Here is an 18,024-nt window from a genome sequence, read left to right as displayed (position 1 = left end):
ACTTTTATTTTATTTACAATAAGATGCTCTGTTTGTATATATTTTAGGAACCTGAAGTATTTTTCTAGTAACACTCAGTATCTTAAACTAATTTTTAGTATATTTAGTATCCTAAACTATTTTTCCAGCAGCACCAAGTATCCTAAAGTAATTTTTGGTATAATTTTGTCTTTAAAGCATTTTTTATGCACAAGAAAATATTTTAGGATAGTGGGTGCCATTAGAAAAACACTTTAGGGTGTTGGATACACTAAAAATTAGGTTAGGATACTAAATGCAATTGAAAAAAAATACTTGGGGTCACTGGATACTAGTTAGATGCCTATTGTGCTGACCAAGTGTCATGGAGTTTTCCCTTAGAACTTCCAGGCTGATATAGAATAGAGTGGAAGATCATTCCAACATGTAAACAGGCATTGATTATTGGAGTCTGCCAGTAACTTGTATCCGCGCCCATAGCTCTGCAATGGCCTTGTTATCTGCAACATTCTTTCATAGTGAAATGGAACCCTCTTAAATCCAGCCAATTCAAGCCAGGGATGCCATGTCTTATAAAACTTGCCATGCCTCTCTTTTCTGTCAACTCCATCACAAGATATAATGTTCTTTATCTCCTCCCCAAGAAGCATCCTCTCCACCATGATTCTCTCTATTGCTCTTTCTTTTGGAACATTAGCTTCCAAGCAATCAAACAGTGCAGCATAGAAGTTCAGTGTTTTATCAAGCCTTTCTGTCAATGAAGGCGCATTATTATCTGATTCTTGTTCTGTAATGACCATTAACCTAGGTTTGAGTTTCCAAAGGTTATTCAGAAACCAACTCATCTTAGGCGAATCGAACTGTGAAGGATTGGGTGGCAAGACTGAATCAGGACTGATTTGATCATCAACTGCCAGAAGAGAATGTAGCTGAAGAACAGAACTTATAGCAAGGGGCTCTCCTGGTTTGACAGGCAAATTCTCAAAGCAAAGTTTCTCCAATTGGCTCTCAATGGGATAGAAGTTCAAGGGGATGCCCATTTTCTCAGCTTCTTGAATCAATTGAATCCCCGTTTGCTCCAAAACCCCTTTATTCTCATGAATCCCAGTAATCTTCACATAAGGTACTGCAATTCCTTGCCATTTTTCTTTCAAACCATAAAGAAGACATATCCATTGTGCAGCATCACAGGCATTAAGATCAATGATATGAACCACTTGATCTCCCCCCATGGCTTCAACAATAGCTTGATTTGTGATCATATGAGAGAACTTCAAGAATGGACAGAACTCAAAGAACAACTTCCTGGCATATTGCTGTAGTAACGTTGAAAAGGGAATTGACAGCAGACTTAGAGCTTCAGGCACACCATGAATATTCTTGACCAACCTGTAAGAAAGCCCGTCAAGAAAATAAGTAGCTAGCCTCTGCATCAGATCACCATCAGCTGCAGCAACAGTAGCAATGCACTCGAGTCTAGAACCTGCCTTCTTGAACTCACCATCTTCTGTATAGCTAGCACAAGTCTTCAGCAGATGAACTAAGCATAAGGCCCTGTCTTCCACTTTCATGTCTCTGAGGTTTTGCCTTGGCGAAACTATATACAAGGAGAGAGGCAGAGAGAAATGAATTAGGAAACAGGAAGAAACAAGGCATAAAAAGGAGACCAATTTGGTTACGTTGGGCGAGACAGCCTCTTGAAATTATAAATCACATTTTATCTGTGAGATTCCCACTCATAACAGTATTCAATAATGCAAAGTTTTACATATGATTATATTTGGGCTTGCCTCTTTTATATTATTTTTAGCTATGGGTCTCTGAGTTGTGTATACGATGATTGTATTTGAAGCTCTTTGGTTAAAGTTATTTAGTCAGGATTTACGACAAGCTTATATGTCTGAATGTTTGATGCGTATTTTGTACTACGCCTATACATAAAGTCTAAATGCAGCATTTTATGAAGTCAAAGTATATATGAGTCATTGAACTAACATTCAAATAATAATCTTAAGTATCATGTGATTATCAAATCTTCACCTCATCTACGGGAAATTTTATTCAATTATCAGTTTATCATACCGCTAGATAATGTATCGAAACTAGTTGGAGGATTCAAATTGGTTTTAAATATAAAATCTCAATAGATTTTAAAATTTATCATTTACTTAATTTATAGACTAATATATAATCTAATGTTATCTAAGAGTATTTTAAGGAGGTCATATCGCATATGTTATAATTAACTAATTTATCTAATTTTTTTAATCTACTCAAATTAAACGAATAGTTTTTATATCATAGATTGGGGTTTTGTAAAACATTACTTTGGATTCCAATTCCTGCGTATTGTATCCTAAAATTTTTAAAATTGACATACCTAATATTTCCTTATATCATATCTAATACATGTATCCATTTCGGTGCTACATGCTTATATAGAAGCTAGGAAAACGAAAGAAAAGGACCAAAAATAAATAAATAAAAACATTAGTGTAGATTTAATAACATACAAATAATATTTTGGCCAAAAAAAAAATATAACATACGAATAATAAGGAATCTATTCAAATTTTAAGCTGAAGTATATTATTTCCGATTCTAAATATAAGATCTATTTTAGTGCAAATTTCAGGAATATAATCATAGTGTCTCGTTCACATACGCGCGCACGTGCGCTGGGACATACCTGGGTCCATTATGAAGATAACACAAGAGGGTGAGAGGGCAGGGTCTCCAAACAGAGATTAAGAGTTGGTATTATATGGTTTTTGGGTTTCGGGGTAAAGTGATGGAGCATTACCCGAGACAGGTATTTATCGACAATTTGTTTGGATTTATCTGCATAAACAAACGGGAAGGAGAATATCTTGAAAAAATTAATGCCAGAACCACATGTAAGTATTATTGACATATGGGTCCTATGAAATGGTCTAATGACTCTAAATCTCAAGGGACATTTTTGGAATTAAGTTTCTTTGTGACATTTCCTTCATATATATATACACACTACATCTCGTACTTAATATAATAACTAGTCGGAGGTTTAATTTAGTCTTAAATATAATATTTCAATATATTTTGTCTATAATATTTATTAAATTTACCCTCAAGTAATCCTTATGATGATTAGTTGTGAAGTTTACATGAAAGAGTATTTCAATATACATCATTGATAGGGATATTTTAGAAAAGACAATATCTATTTATTATAATAATTAACTTAACTAACTTTCTTAATGTCTGTAAATTAGTTACTCCTCTGGTAATTAATGTAAGACTTAATTGAGGAGTTGACGTTGATCTTATATATAAGACCTATTTCACATCTTTATCAATTTTTTTTTCAAATTAACTCTATTGATATTCCCTAAACAATAATTAATTAACAAAGGGAGGAAGAAAATTAAGAAAAATACTTAAGATATTTAAGATAAAACATATCATATTAACTAATTTAAAATCAAACATGCTCTTAATTATATTAAGGTAGTGTTTGTGTGTGCTCTATACAAGACCAATAACTTTGTCCCTTGTTTCTCCCATTCACAGAGACTAACGTCCCTTGTTAACTCTTGAAGTAACTTAAGAGCCAGCCTTATTGTGATAAATGAGTGATGACGAGCTTGTCCTTAGCTCTGTTACGAAGAAGACACAGATGAAGCAAGAACCGAGGACATTGTTGTATACGAGCGTAGATACCGAAGAACTGTCCCAGAAGATTCACCCGGCCATAGGGAACAACATCACTATATTAATCCCAAAGTTGTGAATGAATATTGAAGCTTTTGAACAAGTTTTTTCAACTCCAGCTGGCCATATGACAGAACCATTAACTAATACTACCTCCGGTTCTAATTATAAGAGCTAGTTGACTAATTTGAGGAGATTAAGAAAGTAAGTTGAGTTAGTTATTTGTCCTAAATAGGTGTTGTCTTTCCTGAAATATCCTTATTAATCAAGTATATTGACTAAAACTACCATTGTTAGAAGGGCTACTTTGAAAAAAAGTGTATAAATATGAGAGACAAAGTGGATTAGGGTCTTATATTTAGGACCAAAATAAAAGTTAAACAGGGTCTTATATTAAAGACCGGAGGTAGTACTAACTTTGTTGTTGATCCCTTTAAATATGCCACTAATCAATACTGCCTCCGGTTCTCAATATAAGACCTTGTTTGACTTTTATTTTGTTTCTAAATATAAAACTTCAATCCACTTTTGTCTCTCATATTTATCCATTTTTTCCCAAGGTATAACAATGGTAGTTCTAGCCAATACACTTGATTAGTAAGGATATTTTAAGAAAGACACCACCTATTTATTATAAATAACTAACTTAATTTCTTTCCTTAATCTCTTTAAATTAGTCAACTAGCTTTTATTATTAGGACCAAAGGTAGTATATAGAATTTGCATTATAAAGTAAATCTTATATTTAAAACTAAAGGTGGTATTTTAGTTTTCAACTCTTACTTAGGAAGTGAATATAATTGGGAGAATTTTCCATTCATGCACTATATGTACTTTGAATAAGATTAGTTTTTCTGATGGATAAAAGATATTTCCTATAAGTTGAAAAAAAATTCTTTCTCTGTAATGAATCCTTAGACAATAAGAAGAATTCGATGATATAAATAAGCTTTACACAACTTGCAGCTCAATTAATTTTTTTTTTTAATTTTTACCCTATATGTCAAATCTAATCATTTTCCATAGGCAAGGATGATCCGGTATATCTAGATGTGGTATGAACCAACATTTAAATGAGGTTTGATTTGTATTTTTAATACTATCTCCAGTCCTAGGCCTTATTTATAAGATTATAAATAAGATCGTATAATTAGAATCAGAAGTAGTATTTGATAATTGAATTAATCTTTATTGAGACTTTTGTGGATGTTATAATAGCTCTTATTTTCCCATCATACTCAAATGATTCTACATGTATCAATAATATTAGGATGTTGGACTTGACATGATGTGAGAAGTCCCACATCCGACAGACTTCACAATAGATATATAATGGAGTGAAAAGATGCATAAACTTGGGTTTTTAAGATGTCCAAAGCTTCTCATTCTCCTTTCAAGGTACTCCATCTTTTGACTTTTGACTTCTGACTTATGCTCAATATGCATAGATGAACTTCCTATGCACTTATACGTTTGCACATTTTTTGCTTCATATTATTACTGGCCAAAACAAGAGTACATTTTATTAACCGGGAAAAAAAAAAAAAAGCAGACACACGCACCAAAACGAAAAGTAACCTAAGCATCAACCTACAATAAAAGCATTACTAGTTCTTGAAGTGAAGGGAGCCCATCCAATCAGAATCAGAAATTAAGAATTACGTTAAAGAACAGATTTCTGATCATCGGGGGCATATAGCGACTCTTCTGAAGGCCGTCCACAGAATCAAATCGCATCTCCATCTGCCATCTATTTGCTGACAACCAGTTGTCTCATTATTCAAAGCATACATCATATCTCTAGCTCAGAGCAACCCCATAAGGATCAATATCATTAAACCACACTTTACGAACCCAAATCAAACAACCAAAGGCAATGTTCATTTTTGTTCAAGGTAGACTTGGGTCAATCCAATCATTCAGCAGAAGGCAATTTGCACTATATATTTTATTGACCAAAACTCTACCTTGATCATGTTGCCAGCTTTGGTTGTGTGACTGGGTTTGTAAAGTGTGGTTTAATTAGTATAGTGATCAAGTCTACCTTGAAAGTTCAGGAAGAATTAGTATGAGGTCAAAAGGAAAGAATGTAATCACTAGAAAGTCCTAATGACAAATGAGCAGCATAAACCTGCCGTAATTGCATGCCGCTCAGTTGTTATTATAACTTTTTAATGATTATATTCCTACTTCGAGAACTTACAGTAATTCTTCTGAAATTTTATCCATTATCAGTACCTCCAGGCTGATATAGAATAGAGTGGAAGATCGTTCCAGCATGTAAACAAACACTGATTGTTCTCTATTAACTTGTATCCTGGCCCATAGTTCTGCATTAATGGCGTTGTCACCTGCAGCATTCTTTCATAATTCATAGACACCCTCCTGAACTCAGCTAATTGAAGCGATGGACGCCATGTCTTCAGAAACTTTCCATGCCTCTCTTTTCTATCAACTCCATCACAAGCAACCATATTCTTTATCTCCTCCCCAAGAATCATTCTTTCCACCATGATTCTCTCTATTTCTCTCTCCTTTGGAACATTAGCTTCCAAGCAATCGAACAGTGCAGCATAGAAGTTCAGTGCCTTATCAAGCGTATCTGTCAAACTAGGCCCATTGTTATCTGATTCTTGTTCCGTAATGACCATGAGCCTGGGATGGAGTTTCCAAAGCTGAATTAGAAACTGCCTCATCTTAAGTAGAACATCTGAATCAGGGCTGACTTGATCATCAACTGCAAGAAGAGAATGGAGAATGAGAACAGAACTTATAGCAATGGGCTCTCCTGGCTTCAAATGAGGCAATGTCTCAAAGCAAATATTCTCTAATTGGCCAACAATGGCATAGAGTTCGAACGGGAAATTCATTTTTTGAGCTTTCTGAATCAATTCAAACCCCATTTTTTCCAGAATATCTTTATTCTCATGTATCATGGTGATCTTCACAAGAGGCAGTCGGCTTCCTTGATGTTGCTCTTTCAAAGTTTGAAGAAGATACACCCATTGAGCAGCATTACTGGCACTGAGATCAATTATATGAAACACTGGTTCTTCTCCCATGGCTTCAAGAATAGCCTGGTTGGTGATCAGATAAGAGAACTTCAAGAATGGGAGAAAGTCAAAGAACAACTTTCTGGCATATTGTCGTTCTGAAGTTGACCAGGGAAATTTCAAACAATTAAAGACTCCAGGCACATGGCGAATCTGTTTGATCAGCCTGTAACTAAATGCCATTTCGAAGAAAGTAGCAAGCCTCTGCATTGTATCTCCATCAAGTGAAGAAACACAAGCAATGTCCTTGAGTGCAATGCCTGCATTCTTGAAGTCACCATCTTCAATACACTTAGCACAGATTGCCAGGTGACGAATAAGAAATATGCCTCTGTCTTCCCCTTTTAGGCCACTGAAGCATTGCCTTGATGAATCTGTTCAAAGAGAGAGACAACCAGAGATGAATAAAGAACTAAGAAGCACTAGCAGGTAAAAGCTGATCCTCTTGATGAGCAATGAATGTGCTCTGCAGAAGGCCAAACATTGATCATCTTGATGAGCATGGAATGTGCTCTGAAAAAGATGATCATCTTGACGAGCATGGACTGTACTCCATAAAAGCTTGACTATAATCTTAACCATAATATCTTAATTATTGTTAGGAGATATTCATTATGTCTCTTGTTAATTCAAAATTTCATTGAGAAGTGGGCTGAGTTATATTATTATTATTATTACTATTATTATTATTATTATTATTATTATTATTATTATTATTATTATTCAATCTGCCTCTTTTCATTCAAGATTGCAGAAAATATTAAGTAGTTTCTACACACACACACACACTATATATATATAAGGATGAAATTGATCTCCAATTGGGGTAAGTGGTAGTTAATGAATCCTATTTCCTCCTGAGAGGGTCTCTTCCTGGATTAGTTGATGGACAAGGATGAAAGCATTCATGCTTTAAATACCAAGAAAAAGATTTCTGTGAAAAGAAAATGAAAGATGGACATGTTCCTCTAGGACTAATTCTTCTGACCCCGTCAGGTTTTCACAAACTATTGTTTATATGTATGGGCAAGAAGGATTAAACACTATTATTTGTTTGTTTTATGTATTAAGTATATATTAGTTTATGTAAATAAATAAAAACGGCTATTCTTCTTTAGCACTTCTGCTTGTAGGTTCTCAAATTGATATTTTCACAAAAAGGCGTCACTGTTAGTCTGTTACTCAAATGTCACTGAGGAAATTAATAGTTTACAGTGGGGGAAAAAATTTGTATTTATGTTTTGTTCTATTGAAATAGCACATCTTCTTGTCTATTTCCTCATCTTCAATTCAAAGCCCATTTGATTCTAAGACTTCAGGGAAGCTCAAATCCAAGTGTTCGTACCTGGTTTCATTATATGAAGATCAGTACACCAGAGAACCCAAATTGTTGGATGTCAAAGGAAGGAGCAATATATAAATTTCCTGTATATATATGTGCTCAAAATGAAATTTCTCAAACGGTTCCTGTTCATGGAAGTAAATCTTCATGAGACAGATACAATAGCCCAAGAAAGAAAAAAAATCTACACCAGTACCTCATGATTTACAGTGTAAAAGCCCCAAAAAAACCAAACGTTATGCTAGTTGGATTAAAAAAACTGAAATGCTTTCTTCCCTTGAATAGAACTTAACATCTTTTTTTTCCCCCCTGTTTGTCAATCTTCAAAACCGATGATCTATATGTGTGTGTGTACAAAATCTATAACAAATTGCACTATTCATGTAAGTTGTGATAGTGCAATTTGTTCCTCCAAGTTTTTGTAGTGCATGGAGCCTTGTATCTAATTTCATTATGATAATCTTAAAATGGAGCTCAGATGTGAGAGTGTATAACCTGGTTGTATTATGAAGAGCAGTACCCTTGAGACTTCAAACCATTAATGGATAACACACCAAAAGAAAGTGAGCTACCCAGTGCAAAACAAAGAGCTTCCAAGTAATGTGAAGTGAGGAAACAGCAAATTGTAATTTGATAAGGTATTTATAGACTCTGGCCAGGAAATTCCCTTGAAGTTTTCCTCAAATTTTAATTTCTTGTAGGCGGGTGATGAGACAAAAATACTGATCTGGTTCTCCTTGATTACTTCACGTAATAAAATTCACATGTGTGTGTGTGTGTGTGTCTTATAGATGTCCTCAAATCTGGAGGACATTACTTATTTTATTATAGAATATTCTGCGATTCTCATTGTTAATAAAGTCATCTCTTGTCGTACAGTGCCCGTTCACTAATTAAGTTTGCCTCTTAGCATATGTTTTCAGTAATGTGAAGCTGAAATATTTCATTTTTTTTTTTTAAATATTTGATAAGCTAAGTTATAATTTTAGTCATTTAACTTTACACAAGGTTTCAATTTAGTCCCTTAACTTTAAAAAATACTTCTACAATCCTAAATGCAAAACACATTTTGTCGTGTAATTTATACTACAAAATGGGTTTTACATTTAGAATTAAAAGAATATATTTTAGTTTTTTAACCTTAAAACCATTAAAAAAAATAATGATCTTAAGATATTAAATGTTAACAAAACATTTTCAAATGCTAACATATTAAATTTAATTTTTAAAATAATAATAATTGTTACAAAAAATTATCATTTAAGAAAAAAAATTTTAAGATTAAAAGATTAAAAATATGCTTTTTTTTAAATTAAGGGACCAAACTAAAACCTTGTACAATAATAAAACATATTTGATACTATTTCCATTCCTTAATACAAGAGTTAGTTGATTAATTTGAGTAGATTAAAAAAGTTTGTTAAGTTAGTTACCTATAACAAATAAGCATTATCTTTCTTAGAATACCTTTGTTACTACTATTTGATGAAACCTTTAACATGTATAATTATTACAAGGACTATCTTGAAAAAAATAGATAAATATAAGAGACAAAGTGGATTGGGATCTTATATTTAAGATCAAATTAAAAGTCAAATTAGTTCTTATATTAAGGATCAAAATTCGTCTTACGGGTTTAAATTCGATTATTGCTGAGACCAATGAAGATTTGTTTTCCCAAATGTTATTTTTTTCCCTACTCATAAGGTTTAAATTGTTAACCTTTGCAAGGTCAAAAAAAAAATATTAATCTTTGAATTCTTTCTACTTGAGCAAACGTTGCTGATGGAACTCCCTACTATTGTTGCGCTTGCTCTTGACATTAAAACCTAATTCATCAATATGTAACATAGATTTCTTCTCCTAAATTTAAAAACACAAAGGAAAATATAAAGATGTTGTTATGTTAGCCTTAATTAATGAATATTGCCCACTAGCTGAAAGTGTTTTTGTATAAAATTTCTATAATCCATCTATTGATTATTTTTATTTATTATTTTTGCTCAAAATCTATCAATCCATCATATCTCCATTATATTTATAATTAAGATTTGAGTAAATATTATTAATTAGTCAATTTAATATTTTTAGCTTCTTTTTAATGAAATTTTTGTCCCTCGCAGGGTTTTCTCATGTTAGATTTCACGTGTCATCTTTTGTTATTTTCTTTTCTTATTTCACTCCTTTAATTTTCAATTGTTTAATCATTTTAATTCCGTTTATCTTCTGTGTGCTTCCCAACAGACATATGCCTGTCTATATATAACATTATTTAGCATGATATATATACGGTTATAAATATAGGGACCATATAGTATATGTACATGATGAGCTACACATGTCTAATATTTCTACTGATCTTGCTTTTTGGGCAGCAGAAAAAAAGGGAAATAGAGATAGTAATAATTAACCTAAACATATCAGCAGATGGGTTCCATCTTCTTACATATTTGCTTATAGAGTTAAAGGATGCAAATTTATCTTAAAAGTTTTTTCCTCAGAAACATTGGGTATATGAGAGTTTTTTTAGGTACAAATTTACCTCACAAAATTTAAAATTATTGAAATATTGTTCCCATACCATTAAAAATGTTAGTTTTTTTAATGATATGGGAACAATATTTCAATAATTTTAAATTTTTAGGATAAATTTGTGTTTGGAAAAACTTTAAGGTATTCAATACTTTTAAATAAAAAATTTTAAGGCAAATTATACCTTAACTCTCGTTTATAATATAATATAGAGAACCCTAATCCGCAATCAGGTCTACTAGATACTGACATAAATAGTTACAAATGAAAGCTTCAATGGCCACTGTTATGAAGACAGATATATCTATTTGCACGTCTTCCCTTCTCATGCCTAGCCACGGGCCTCGACCTACACACATACATATACACACAGATAGCTATAGAGAGAGAGAGAGAGAGAGAGTTTGGGGATTTGTTTTGTCATCGGTAATCTTAATTATAGGATAGTTTTGATTAGTTTAACCTTAAATTTCTTTTGATATATGTTTTTTTTTTTTAATTTCACCTTCAATGTATGGTTTAATCCTAAATTCTCTGAGAATGCTCATGATACTGATAGAGTTCCTGTATATTTTGACTCTTGTATCAATCTGTGCAACTTAGTCAATATGCATGTAAAACAGTAAAAGGATATATAAGATTCTCACAAATCTAATTCCCTGATTTGTATCAAGCTGTTGCCTCTTGTTCCCATTTCAACCAAAAAGGAAAAATGAAAAGCCCATTTTGTGACGTTAGGTAGGAGGGATCAGGGATAAATTGGGATTGAGGAATACTACATAGGTGAGGTTGCTTAATTAGAAACAAATTAAAAGGTGATCTTAGTGAGATACTTACTATGAAATACTACCTCTGATTTCTAATATAAGAACTAAGCTTAAATTTGATTTTAGATATAAAATTTTAATTTATTTTGTTTTTCTTATTCATTTAAACTAACCTTATTGATAGCGTATATTAAAGGAATTTATATCACCGAGTAGTTTCAATTCAAATTATTTAAGAGTGTATTTTAAGAAAATCAACATATATTTTTTTTTATAAATAACTAATTTAATTACTTTTCTCACATGAGATAATAGTATTAAAAAATTGAAACACATAGATTTTAAGTTTCCATAATTATACTAAATACTAAAAATTAAAATAACAGTGAGAAAAATCAATCGAACAACCCAAATGTCATCCAAGACGCCTTGACACTATTAACACTTAATTAATTAACCTGTTTATAAGAAAAAAGTTATGATTAGATTTAATTTTATGTGTGATCCTAAAATTTTTATAAAACATAGGAAGTGGGAACCCTCCAATTCAAAAAATTATATATAGACATAATATACAGTCGAATTAATCTGTCTTTCTTGTTTAGTCGTAAGAAGAATTCCTTGTCATTAACTTCAAGATTGGATCCTGATTAACAAGATTATGCTCGGCTGGGAGATTTTACGAGGGCGGAAACTTTTTGGATTATTTGCTGTCGGACAAGCAAAGTTTCATAGAATATATCTGTAGTTCCTTAGAAAACTATAATAATTAATTTATTCTGTCGAGCATATCTATGTAATACATAAAATTATAAGGAACAATTAAAACACAAGCATAGAATTTTGTATGGATATAAATGAAGCAGAGCAAGAGTAATGGATATGATCATATGAAGTTACCTATATATATATATATATATATATATGTGTGTGTGTGTGTGTGTGTGTGTGTGTATGTACGCGTGTAGAGTGTATTTATTTACAATCGAAGAAAAATCAATGAATTAATTTCAAATCTAGCTTAGAAAAAAAAATTAAATTTAAAAATATAAATAAAAAATTATTGATTGGCCCAAAATATACTATGTAAAACATTCAATTTATGGCATTAAATCTTGGTATTCTTTGTTAAATATAGGGAAAAAATATATATATATATATATATATGTTTTCTGGCTAGGTATAAATATCTTTATATTAGAGACAATTTTGTTCGAGATATTATAGGAACTCTTCAAGTATATCCCTCACACATATTTGTTCCTGTGCAATTTCAGGTTTATTGGGCCAAATGAACTCAAATTGGGCTCAAGACATCAAGAATATTCAGTCCATTGAGCCCAAAACCATGGCCTTCTTCATATTTGAAAAAACATTAAAGGATTAACCACTGCCGAAAGTGGTTTAAAACTAGGAATAGAAAAATATAGATATGCACCACGTTGGGCGGGGAAGGTCGTTCATCTTGTATAAATAGGACGGTTATGATCTTATTTAGGAAAAAGCACCAAATAGCAATAGGGTTACATCCATTTAACTTGTGATAATTAAACTTTAATTTAGGATTTTAGTAGTTGAATTTTTTTTTTTGTTTTAAAGTAAATTCTAACGCACGAGAGATTGATTTATATTTTTCAAAATGCTAAACTAGAATAATATTTTTTGGGGTTAAATCTTATTTTACTAGTTTAATTTTGTTTTATTTACTCAATAATGATGGATCTACTTTATGTCATTCGTCTTGTTACATTTAGAAATAACATGCTATCACTAAGCAAAGAAAAGTTGGTACAGTTAGTAAAGAGTTGGCTCATAACTTACAAAGTCATGGGTTCAAATCCCACCACTAATGTGATAGCCATGTTGGTAAGCTCCTGGAACCCATATCGCCTATTATTATTTTTACCCGTCAATCCGAAAAGCAAGAAAATAAATAAATTAAATATGGTTAAAACTGAGTTATTTTTACTGACTCATTTCCTTTATTTATTCAATCACATATTGGTGGAAAAATGTAAACAAAATCTTCTATAACCATGTATTTCATGCAACCAGAAAGATATAAATACAATGTGGTATATCTTATATAATGCCTGAAACTCACTGTTACATCCATCTCTTTTCTATTATACAAATTACATGTTTAGAAAGAATTTTATTTTTAAATTTGCAAACATGGACCTTCATTTTCTTTATCTGCTGAGTCACATTCTGTTGTTTTGTTCATTTTGGCACTAACAGTGTCAATTTAGTTAGATTGATTGATTAAGTTTTGCCATAAGCTAAATTAATTTGGTAGAAAAATGTGTCCAAACTTATGAGTGGGTAATCAAATATTATTCAATTATATCTCTTCAAAACCATGGCCCTATAATAATACGAGGGACCTTTCAAATATTGCAGCAATATCACACATTGTTCATCTTCTGAAACTCCAAGCTGATACAGAAAAAAGTGCCCTATCACTCCAACACAAAAGCAAACAATCCTTCTCTTCCCTAATCTTGTACTTATACCCATAGCTCTGCAACAACCTCTTTGCCTGCAACATCCCAAAGTAACTTAATGGCACCCTCCTAAAACCAGCCATTTCCAGCCTTGGAATCCATTTTTCAAGCTTCTCATACCTTTCCTTCCTCTCAAAACCCTCGCAAGCAATGATCCTCTTGATCTGTTCCCCAAGAAGTTCACTCTCAAGCTTCTGTCTCTCCAGTGAAGTCCTTGAAATAGTTGAGTCCAAGCAATCAAACAATGGACTGTAGAAGTACAGTGCCTTCTCTATCCTTTCCATTAGGTTTGACCCATTAAGGTTTGATTCTTGCTCAGTGATCACCATCAGTTTGGGTTGGAGTTTCCTTAGGGAACTCAGAAACATACCCATTTTAGGAGAAGCACTGAGAGAAAGTGGTGATAGTGCTGAGTCTGGACTTGAGATATAAGCATTGATCATGTCCTTCTCTAAGTATTCTGCAAAAGTCCTCTGGCTCATGTGTTGCTGATGAACAACTCTCTGCAGATTCATGGGTGTGGCTGGTGAGTTTCTTGCAGCTATTTCATCATCACTTGCAAGAAGAGAATGAAGCTGAAGAACAGAACTTATTGCAAGAGCTTCTCCAGACTTGACAGGCAAGCTTTCTACATCAAGATCTTCCAACTTGCTCACAATTGGATTAAACTGTAAAGGGAAGTCCAATTTTCCTGCTTCAGTGGTCAAATGAAGCCCCATTTGATCCAAAACTTCTTTCTTCTCATGAATCCCTGTGATTTTCAAATGAGGAGGGCCTTCTGGGCGTTTCTTCAGAGTCGTAATAAGGTCAACCCACTGTGCAGGTTCAGAAGAATGAAGGTCTATGATGTGAACAAGCTTTTCACCTTCCATGGCTTCAACAATGGCTTGATTTGTGGTCAAGTAGGCTAGTTTCAAGAAAGGACACAGCTCAAAGAAGTATTTTTGGACCAATATTTGTTCTGAGGTTGATGAGGGCTTTGAGGAATGGAGGGCTTTATAAACACCTGGTAGATTCTTCATGATTCTGTAAGCAAGGGCTTCACTGAAATAAGCCACCATTCTCTGAACTGCATCACCATCTGGTGATGCAAGGTGCGAGATGAACTCAAGACCCATGTCTGCGTTCTTAATGCTTCCAGTTGCTACACATTTTGCACAGTCAAGAAGAACACAGATTGGGTTAAAGCCTCCATTGTCCCATCTCAGTTCTCTCAGCCACTGGTAAGGTGAGCCTATATTTAGAATAGCAGAAACGAAGTTATATTTGTCATTTCCAAAGCAATATGAAGATTTTTATGAAGAAATCATAGGGTCATCATTAAAACATCAAAATGAAACACTGTGTGATTCTATCGATGGATGAAAAGGGATTATATTAACTTTGGTGTTGTGGATCTTAAACAATAGAATAAAAATTTTTGATGAAGCAGAGAGACAAAACACATGGTGAAAGTATATTACCAGACTCCATACAGGTTGCTCTTCCTGAACCAAGTGAACAAGAACACAAAAATCAACTTGAGAAATTTCCCAGAAACCTCCCAGCTGAGAAACCAAACTAGGAGGCTTTGAAGCTTCCGGGAACTAAATATTGAAAATTGAGTAAGCTGCACAATTCTTATAGTGAGGGTTTATAAAGAAGATAATTGAGTCTGATGAAAACATTGAAGCTGTTTCTTTGTGGTAAGGCTTAAGAAAAAACAGACAAAAAGAGGTTGATTTTGTCACCACCGGTTCATAGTGATCTTGTTTTTTAAGTTATGAGCCAGAGAGGAAGATGAGAATTTCTGGACAGTTATCTCTTATAATTGTCAGTATGTGGACAAAAGAGGAGTTTCTGCTGGCCAACAAGGGAATCATAGTCGATTACAAACAGCAACATGACAATCTTCACGCAGGTTTCCTTTAACCAAATTTTCAGGTAATCTTGGTTTATAGATAGATAAAAAAAAGGGAAAGTTAAAGCAACCATTCATATATAGACAATTAGTAAGTTTAATATGTAGTTTAACACTTTAACTACTTGGATGGAAACCAAACCATGGTTTCAAAAATGCTTTTACGGTTTACGAAGTAAATATGTGGAGAAGTTTGCCTCATTTTGCGAAAAAGTGCTTCTGAGAAGCACTTTTCAAAGTTGCCAAACACCCCTAATCTAATATGCATGATTGATGATTCATCTTTGAATACTCTTCCACTCAATTGAGACAGTGAGTTTATTTGTACAAACCCTTTGGATTTGATTTATAACTTTTATTATTTTAAAGTTTACAGTATATTTTTTAAGACCGCTGTTAAAAATGTATTTTTATCTCGTACATAATGCTTTTTTTTACTCTCTCCAATCTTTAATATAAGACCCAGTTAACTAATTTGAAGATATTAAGAAAACTAAATAAATTACTTTAAAATATTTATATTTGTCATTTTTTTTCCAAACTAATTTGTCTTCTTTATAAACTTATATATAATCTAATAATATATAAATATTTTAGAAAGATCATATAACATATATTATAATTGAAAAATTTATTTAGCTTCCTTAATCTTATTAAATTAATCAACCGGTTTTATATTAAAGATCAGAGATAATAATTGAAAAAAAAATTAATCTTAAAAGGAAACATATGACTAAATTGATTTATTTATCTATTTATTACAAGGGAGTGATACTTAGTACAACAAGTTTTGGTTTTGTTGTTGCTCTATAGATGATGACGATAAAGAGATGCAAGAAAAGTCCTAGGAAATGCCTCCAAAACAAGAGTTTGATTTATGCAGGAAAGGGCCATCCACTTAAAGAATTGCGCTTAAAGGGAAGAAGACAAAAGTGGTTGTTTGTAAAGAGGCATTCTTACATGTGAATTTGAAGTTTCAACCATTTTTATCTTTGGCTTCTTATGAATTTATGAACCAAATAATATTCTGCTTACTTAGAAGTATCCTATGAGACACTAGCATAGGACTCATAAATATGACCAAGTTTGCCTTAGTGTGATTCGTTACTCAGTGGTGATTAACAGCGTTAGATCATGTCCTATTTACATAACCTGTTTTCCCCTCCAGTTGATTCTCTCACCTTTTGTTTTTTTTGTTTTTTTAAAGTGTTTTGCATCACTTACCGACTCATATAAAATACTTTATTTATGTTATCATTTTTTTTTTTAACCAGGAGTATTCTCTGCCGGTAACAGAAACTAATCTTCCTAATACAGAAGGCAAAAATGCCTATACTTTTCAGTTAAATTTGCTCCCTATACAAGGATTTGGCATAAAATCCCCAAATTATTATGAGTTAAAATCGAATGTTATTGTGATCTAAAACTGATCCAATGTGATACAAAATTGGTTATAATTTAAACCAATACTTTAGCTCAATCTAGTCTGACCCAATATGATTGCCATCGCAAATTAAGTCAAAAAATTGAATGGCCTCTTTTGTTAAGATTAAAGTGCATTTTTCCTAAAACTAGTGCGCATAATCTATTACTTCTCTGGTCATTAATATAAAACTCATTTAATTAATTTGATTAGATTAAGAAAGTTAGGTAAGTTAGTTAATTATAAGAAATGTGACATGTTTTTCCTAAAATACCATAATCATCTTTGTTAATACCCCATCTTCCTCTTCTACTTGATTATGATTGAGGGAGTATCTATAAAAGTAATTTAGCTAAAATTAATAAATATGAGAAATGGATCTTATATTTAGAACCAAAACCAACTCAATAATTGGGTCATATATTAAGAACCGGAGGAGTACCTTCTATGCTCAATAGTATGCTAGATATTTCTCATTTAAAAAAAAATTTTGGGTAATTATATCGCCTTCTACACACTAAATATGATCTTTTTTTTTTTAACAAAAACTTTAGGTAAGTTGAGTTCTAGGAACTCATCAGGTCTAGTACATGCTTCTAGGTTCAGAAAGCATTTATAAAGATATTTACAGATCGTTCAGTAACAAGGTTTTTATATCAATAACAAGATTCCAACTGATGATTTTATAGGGCATGAGCTGAATTCTTAGTAACTGTATATATGATCTTAAACTATTGATGTGAAACTATGAATCAGTCAACTTCCTCTATGTATGTACGGGACGTAATCAATGCCGTTGGCTCTAGAAAATTATTACTATTTTAGTAG

The 18,024-nt window shown here is 32.4% G+C and overlaps 3 protein-coding genes across 3 annotated transcripts; all 3 read right to left on the bottom strand.

Annotated features, from left to right (window-relative positions):
- Positions 1 to 356: 356 nt before the first annotated feature.
- Positions 357 to 1,550, bottom strand: LOC114745885 (scarecrow-like protein 3). The gene has a single exon (XM_028934058.1). It carries the CDS (start codon positions 1,548 to 1,550, stop codon positions 357 to 359), a length of 1,194 nt encoding a protein of 397 aa, XP_028789891.1.
- A 4,353-nt stretch (positions 1,551 to 5,903) lies between these two features.
- On the bottom strand, positions 5,904 to 7,307 carry LOC114745884 (scarecrow-like protein 3). The gene is made up of 2 exons (XM_028934057.1): positions 7,208 to 7,307; positions 5,904 to 7,099 (listed from the first exon to the last, which is right to left on the bottom strand). The coding sequence occupies exons 1-2, from the start codon at positions 7,305 to 7,307 to the stop codon at positions 5,904 to 5,906; spliced, it is 1,296 nt and encodes a 431-aa protein (XP_028789890.1).
- A 6,379-nt stretch (positions 7,308 to 13,686) lies between these two features.
- Positions 13,687 to 15,380, bottom strand: LOC114745870 (scarecrow-like protein 3). The gene is made up of 2 exons (XM_028934044.1): positions 15,337 to 15,380; positions 13,687 to 15,107 (listed from the first exon to the last, which is right to left on the bottom strand). The coding sequence occupies exons 1-2, from the start codon at positions 15,344 to 15,346 to the stop codon at positions 13,786 to 13,788; spliced, it is 1,332 nt and encodes a 443-aa protein (XP_028789877.1). The 5' UTR covers positions 15,347 to 15,380; the 3' UTR covers positions 13,687 to 13,785.
- Between the last annotated feature and the right edge of the window lie 2,644 nt (positions 15,381 to 18,024).

The sequence above is a fragment of the Neltuma alba genome, unplaced genomic scaffold, assembly GCF_004799145.2.
Source record: "Neltuma alba isolate B1F8T4 unplaced genomic scaffold, ASM479914v2 tig00004856_pilon, whole genome shotgun sequence".
Taxonomy (NCBI): Eukaryota; Viridiplantae; Streptophyta; class Magnoliopsida; order Fabales; family Fabaceae; genus Neltuma; species Neltuma alba.
The sequence above is the reverse complement of the archived record's forward strand: the minus strand, read 5'-3'. Positions and strand labels throughout refer to the sequence as shown.

Bases quoted from the DNA above. Each gene is read 5' to 3' on its own strand.
- LOC114745885 (XM_028934058.1), bottom strand. From the start codon at position 1,550: ATGAAAGTGGAAGACAGGGCCTTATGCTTAGTTCATCTGCTGAAGACT.
- LOC114745884 (XM_028934057.1), bottom strand. From the start codon at position 7,307: ATGGTTAAGATTATAGTCAAGCTTTTATGGAGTACAGTCCATGCTCGT. The intron at 7,100-7,207 runs GTTTGGCCTTCT...CTCTTTGAACAG, and splicing joins TGCTCATCAAGATGATCAAT to ATTCATCAAGGCAATGCTTC.